General features: G+C 36.5%; 1 protein-coding gene across 1 annotated transcript; it reads right to left on the bottom strand.

Annotated features, from left to right (window-relative positions):
• Positions 1–222: 222 nt before the first annotated feature.
• Positions 223–6,593, bottom strand: OLFML1 (olfactomedin like 1). The gene is made up of 3 exons (XM_072865708.1): positions 6,468–6,593; positions 4,158–4,446; positions 223–1,001 (listed from the first exon to the last, which is right to left on the bottom strand). The coding sequence occupies exons 1-3, from the start codon at positions 6,591–6,593 to the stop codon at positions 223–225; spliced, it is 1,194 nt and encodes a 397-aa protein (XP_072721809.1).
• Positions 6,594–7,256: the final 663 nt, after the last annotated feature.

Here is a 7,256-nt window from a genome sequence, read left to right as displayed (position 1 = left end):
CATGTGTGGTATTTAGTCATCATGTAATTAATATTAATGGCTTCTTTACATATTCCTAGTTGGACATTAGTTTAAGATCACGGGGGTGTGTAAGCCTAAATCTATGTAAAATAGATTGTAAAGTTGTAACAGATAGAAATAATGCCATTTTAATACACTTTAATGACCATCTTGACATGGGACTGCTAGCTTTTAAGTGTATTTGAAATCTTGCTGAAGATTCTAAACTTTTTGCTTTGTGTGAAACTTGTAAATGATCTGGGATCCATCACCCCAAGCAAAGAGTTGTTTTTCTTTAGGATTGTAATGTATAGTGGAATGACTGCCCTGACGTTTTGGAAAATGCAATACTGGGATTTCATAAGTATTTACAGCATCCAAAACATCATAAACACATTGTATACGAGAGGTGCCTCCACTAGGAAAGTTGTACACAACATAGAGTGTGTTGCATGCTATGAAAGCTGCTTCAGCATCCTTGCTATTGCATGATGTGTCCCAAGTGTGTTCTACTGCCAAGGTTACGTGGTTGATTTTAGTAATTACAATTTTTCCTCCAGTCTCTGGTTCTGCATGGATTGCCCAGAGCCCTTGCTCATCAATGGCAAGATCTATTTTTGTAGATGGAGAAAGCTGATATGCAGGAATCCTTCCAGCCCCTGGTAGTAGCATTTGGTCAGTTATATTTCTTTTCTGGATATTGAACTTAATTATCTCATTTAAGGAGCCATATCTGTGATAGAACAGGAAACCCTGATATATGATGTGGCCAGTTCCTTCCCAGGGAAATGGCAAGGTGATTCTGCGAGCTTTTAGCGTATGATTGCTTTCCATGAATGTCATGATATTTGCAAATTCCAAAATAACGTTATTTACAGAACCATTTAATAAATAAATCTTTGCATGCTTTTTGCCAGGATCTTTCATCCAAGAGCCATGCTTATCTCCAGTCTTCTTAACTATCTTTAGGGATTTAATACCTGCAAGCATGTGGTCACAACCTGCAATGAAACACCCAAAGACAAAAAAAAAAATTAGAATATCTGTGAATTTTCTAGTTTCCTTTATTTGAATTACTTAGTTTCCTTTTAATCCAACTATAAGACCAGGGTGAATATATCAGTAAAGGTGTCAGCAGCGTGCCTATGCTAAGTACTGTTGAAGCTAATTTTATACGATATATTCAGCATCTCCTGCTAAGGAAACTGCGTATCTTCAGCTACACATAGTGTGTTTTTTTCTATTCTAACACTGTTAGACCAGTGTTATCCAAAAGGGATTCAATTTGTGTACCTGAGAGGAGACCAAGAGCATAGTTAGTGATTCTCTGATGATTCTTGTCAGTTCTTTTACAGGGCTGTAATTTTTACTTCAGAGAAGTAACTTCTGTTTTAGATCAACACAGTAGAATAAATTTATTTCTTGTTAAAGGCATACAAATTAAAATCCACTTTCCTGATATGCCATGTGTATAGTATTTTTGTTTCAGGAGTTCTCTTATCCTCTTTTTTCACATTTATAATATGAAGACAAATAAAAATAGATCATCATAACAGAAAGCCAAAACACTGGCTTATCTTCCCATTTCCCTTCCCAACACCTACAGCACAAAGGAACTAGAACAAATATAGGGATCACAAAATCGGGAATGCCCATACATTAAGGTGGTCTTTAAATGAACTGGTACGATGTCTGTGTTATCAATTCTTATGCTAGAAGCATGGCTAGTGGAATTACATAGTTGTTTACCTCACTATAGGGATAAAATTGGCACCAGCAGAGAGCGAGTCATAGTTTTGGCTTCGTTACATTTTGCATGCACTTTGCACGGATGTTTAAGACCAAAAAGCAGCAAGCTTGTGAAGACTCAGGCATTTAGATGCCAAGATCTTTATCAGGTACCATCCTGTCCAGGAAAAACTCTACCACAAAGCATATTAACAAGCTTGTTTACCAAAGGCACTCTTAAATTACAAGAGACACTATTTGAAGTTTAAAGAATTGCCTTTAGTGAAGTGCAGCCATTTTGGTAAACAGAACAAAGCAAGCCCTCTGGCAGGAAGTTCTGGCAGTAGATGAAATGGAGAAAGCAAAACCAGCCTCCCTGTTTGGCCTGATATGAACCTATTGAAGTCAGTGGCAAGATTCCAGTTGCCTGTAGAAAGCAACCTTTATGTCATTTGTCTGTACTGATACCCTCTAACCAAAGCATTTGGATATTGCTGCTACAGCATGGATTTTTTTCTTGGAAATCCTCACTCTGGATGCACCTTCCCAGAGCAAGCCACAATAGCTTTCTCAAAACTAATGTTTATTGGTTAGATAGAGTCTAGAAAGTTAAAAGTGTTGAATCAAAATACCTAGCCAGCCTTAGCAACATCTTCCTGTGCAGGAGAAATAGCCAGATTACTATCTGAAATCTATGAACAGTGTCTCTCTTCTTGAGAGAAGATTTTAAACTCTCCTTGGCTTTTATAACAGCTTGGAGGAAGACTGAGAAACTGAAACATTCACAGTGAGAAAAAGTTTACCAAAATTTTTCCACATTCTCCCCAATGATACCTTCAAAGCCCACTGTTTCTTACTATACCCCACAATGTGCAGAAGAGAGTTTCCTGTTTCCCACCCAAAGCAGGATGAGGTATCAACTACTGCATGTAAAAACAGTGATTCTACTTGACTGTTATTTTCAAGCTTGTGTGAACTTGAGCCAAAACCAGTAACAAAGTTGGACTTAAAAAAACATTTTTTTGCTAGAGTTTTGGAGCGACTCAGCAAAAATAATTGTAACTTCTGGTTAATATATGATAGCATAGAAGCAGAGCTGCTATTTGCTAGAGTTGAGGGTTTTGCTACTTTTCCTAAGTGCTGTAAAATCTACACAGGGAGTAGTTTTGCTGTTGACTTCAATGGGACAAGCACCTGACTAGTACTGACAAAAGTAAAGTTGCTATGAACTCCTGCAATAAAATTAAAAGTAATAATTTCCAATAAGGGAAAATGGAAAGTAATTTTTTCCCCTCTGAAACTCTCAGAAAGATATAATTTTCAAAGTGCCCTTACCATAGTCGGTTTAAAATTCCCCAAATTTTTCTGCCTCTCAAAAAAATGCCTCATGTTCAAAAAATCTATATATGGAAAAAAAAAATCTTGATATCCATAGCACTCAATTGTGGTATAGGATCAGAGCTTAGAAGCAGAATAGGTGATCGCTTCTGTTACCATCTGCCTTAATACTCTTTTGCTGGAAAAGTTCAAGGAACAAATTGTAAACTTATTTGTAAAATTAAATCAGTCTAATTCTGTTGAAGTTAGTAGAATTGTATAATTGATGATGCTAAAGATTTTTCACCTGGCTTTTAAAAAAATGGCAGTTTATATTTCTTATTGTTTATTTTTAATTTCTTACTGCTTTTGAATGAAAACGAAGCAGACTACTTCAAATATGTCTACAATATGTAATTTACATCTATAACTCAACTTTCTTAAGGTAAAGATACTTATAAAACTTAATATGTTTTTAAAAAAGTATAGATTGTGTATATGTTCTTCATACTAGGTACCTTAACACTTAATTTTAAAATCAGAACTGAGCTTTGCTTGCAGCTAAGCCAGTGTGCTCTCTTGATAAAGTACATGGAGTGGAGAGGGAGAGAAGGAATAACAGAGGAGGACAGTAAAACAGATGCAAATTGTAGAAATGAATTAAGTCTTTTTATTAACTCATGAGTTCACGTTTGAGTTGAGGTTTTGACCCCTGCCCACTCCAAAAAACAAAGACCACCATTAATTCCTTGGTATAGCTGCAATACTCAGAAATGCACTGGCATTTTTTCTGGGACTTTGCAAGAGCATACCTTCAGAGGCTTTTTACATTACTTTATAATAAAAAGCAGCTTCCAAAGAATCAATTTGATATGCAGTAGAGCGTCTGCAAAATAAATGTTTGAATTGGACTTTCTTCCCTCCCTCTCCCATACCTTTTTTGTAATTTGGTTTGGGCTTTTTTTAAGGTCTTTACACAGCCAAAACCCTATGCAAGTATCTGTGGTATTCACATAACTTGTGAAAATCTGTCATCCCTATATCAGCATGCATGCATTTGCTAGGGGACTGGCTCATTGACACCAAAGTTCTGAAAAGTAAACTGTTCTTACTTGCATTAAGCATGAGTTTAAGTTTCTTTTTTTCTTCTGCTTCTTCAAATAGCTGCTGTTTCACCAGGTCTTCATGTACTTCTATACATGTATTGGAATCTGTGACAGATCTAAAATAATCAATGTCCCTTTGTGCTCGTTCAATTCTTGTTAGCAAATTCTCTACTTCACTTTTAACCTCAGCCTTATAATTGTTCAGTCCTGCCAGGCGTGACAGTACCATCTTTGAAAAGTCTCGGAATTCTTCCACGTAATCCAGTATGTCTTCGTTGCATTTTTCCAGCCTCTTCTTGAGTTAGAACACAGGAAGAAAATACATGGATATACGTGTATATTCTGTATAGATTAAGACCTCATTCATGATTACTTAAAAAAACGTGCTATTCTCTCCTTTCCAATCCCCCTGCCCCCCACCTATTTCAAACCGATGCTCTGTTGCTGTATGTCTATGTGAAGAGGACATACTAGACTGGCACTAGCATTCATGTTTCTGGACAAAAATACACTTTTTTTTCTTGATGTCCTTACTGACAACCAGATACTTTGTTTTACTGCCTAAAGAGGAAAAAGTGCTCTGCTGGAAACAGCCAGTGATACTTAAGGGGACATGATCTCTGATTACTTGCTTTCCAGAAACTTTTCAGAACTCCTCCTGTAGGACCACTGGTGAAGCAGTCTCAAAAAGTTTTCTGCAGGAAATCTGCAAATGTGAACATTTCACATGAATACACCTCTTCTGACCAAGACAGTATCTAGTGTGGCTATTTTTCATCCATTTAAAATGAAAAATGGAAATACTGACATCTCTATGCTTGAGAAGGTTGGGGTTTTTTTGTCGAATTGTTGTCTGTATTTAAAGATGAATGCAGATGTTTCTTTATAACTAGCTTCAAATTATCCACATCTTTAAAGGTGAGGAAAGTGATTTCTCTGTTGTAATGCAGTGGCTTCTATAAATATGGTGGCCTGAAAATAGAAGCTGAACTGCCACTTTGGGAAGATGAGGAAATTGAGCCAAATATTTAAGCCCAAACACACAATCGTAGTAGATCTAACTGCCAGACTGGGTGTTCTGATTTGGTGCTTTATGCACAGATTTCAGGTGTTCTGTTTTAAGGTGGTGTTTGACTAGGGAATGTCTGAGTTTGCTGGATGATTAGTGCAGTATGCATGTGTTCCTTGTAAACTTGGTAGTGGTGGTTGGTTTGCTTGTTTAGCAAGGTGTGGCTTTTGTGTGGGTCCCCCTCTCCCCCATTTATATGTGACCATAAGTCCCCAGGAAGCTGTTTAATTACTTTCTACAAAAACTTTATTTTAAATGTTTTCAAGTGTTCTCTTCAGCATCTGCCTCACCCTTTTTCCTATTCTTTGTTTGGTGCCCCTTACACCAAATGCCACAGGTGGAATTGCATCATTTTTAATGTGTGCCAAATGAATGGAAATTACCATGTGAAGTTACTCCTATAGTGGTTAATAAAATTTAAATCTCAGTCTACACAATGGGAACAGAATACTGGGCTAATCCTTCTGTTCTTTCTGTGTTGTGAAATTAAGACCAGAGAGAGCTTTGTACAAAAAGGGAATGCGAGACCAGACAAGTTAAAGCTTCCTTAAAAGTCTACCAATGCAAGTCAGGAGCCAAGGGCATCTTGATGATTTAAGATAAACTATCTATGATTACAGCATGCCAATACGGAAAAGATATTTTGCAGTACTGGTAGTTTTTTACTGCAGAAAAAGAAGCAGGTACTGGTAATTTTATTAATTAATTGAAAGCAAATACCTATTTCAGTCTCCCAGCTGTAAGGGGATTATTTCGACTCCTAGTTAAAGTGCAGATACACTGCTAGTTTACACTAATGTGTCTTAAACTACTCTTCCAGGTAGGTTCATCTGTACATAGAAAAAATACCTGATAAATTTCTGTCTCCTTGTTAATACGTGACAGCACTTCTACTGGTGACAATATGGTTATCCTGTTCCCTAGGATGGACCGTGACAGTACCATAAACATTTGCATATTTAGCTAAATTCACTGATGTTGTAAAAAAATACAAGTGGTAACAGAATAAAAATATAACATTCTGAAATTATATCCTGCAATAAATAATGATGTGGTAATTAGGGATTATTGTAGTTAAAGGTTTAGCTACAATTTTACTTAGTTATTTGAAAAAGCTAGAAATGTGTCTTCCTGATATTGTTTAGCATACAAACTGTTCTGTGTTCACACACGTAGAAGACTATTCATATATTTTCAAACCTCTTTGCAGTTAGGCAGTATTACAGAATGATACAGATAGCACATACCTCTAAAGAAAGGAAACGCCGGTCAATGTAGCTCAGCAGCGCTGCATCTTGCATTGTATATTGTGCCGTCCCCGTGACGCTTGTGAGAAACGGAACTAAAAAAAATTGGAGTTGCAAGACTACCATTGTTTCATAAAATTTTGAAGAAAAAAAATAGTGAATTAATTGTGTGTGCGTGAGTGTGGAGGGCAATCCCAAACACTACTGCCAGTCCAGGATTAAATGAAATTTAACAGTTGTCTGATGCCGCGATGTGAAAAAGTAACACTAAAAATTACTAAAAAGTTAAAAATACTGTGGCTGCAAGTATTAAAAAGACTTAAAATGGCTGTTGCAGTTTATAATTAAAAAAATAAAGTTGTGGAAGAGGAACTGAATGTGTTTATTTCTAGAAGCCAGTTGACTGCTTTCCAGTTTGTGATCCTGTGATCAATCCCAGATGTTCAGTACTGAGTCACATAAAGCCTGTAGGCCAAATTTTATTAAATACAAATAAAAATAATTTATTTTCCCTCTTTTCTCCTCCCCTCTGCTATCCCATGTGACCAACACAGTGCAGTGTATACTTGGTGTAAGTCAGCATAGATTCAAAGTCAGTGGAGCACTGGTCATTCTTTCACAGGAAGATCTGATGCATAATGTCTGTAGCTATTTCAACAACCCTAGCTGTTACTGTAAAACAATCTAAAACCATTGTTTTCACTTCCAGTATTCAGCATATTTACAGTAGGACTAAAAACCATAGATAAAATTATTTTTAAAAAAAATCTTTTTCCTTCCCCTCTTCTC

Source organism: Ciconia boyciana, chromosome 6, assembly GCF_034638445.1.
Source record: "Ciconia boyciana chromosome 6, ASM3463844v1, whole genome shotgun sequence".
NCBI lineage: Eukaryota > Metazoa > Chordata > Aves > Ciconiiformes > Ciconiidae > Ciconia > Ciconia boyciana.
The sequence above is the reverse complement of the archived record's forward strand: the minus strand, read 5'-3'. Positions and strand labels throughout refer to the sequence as shown.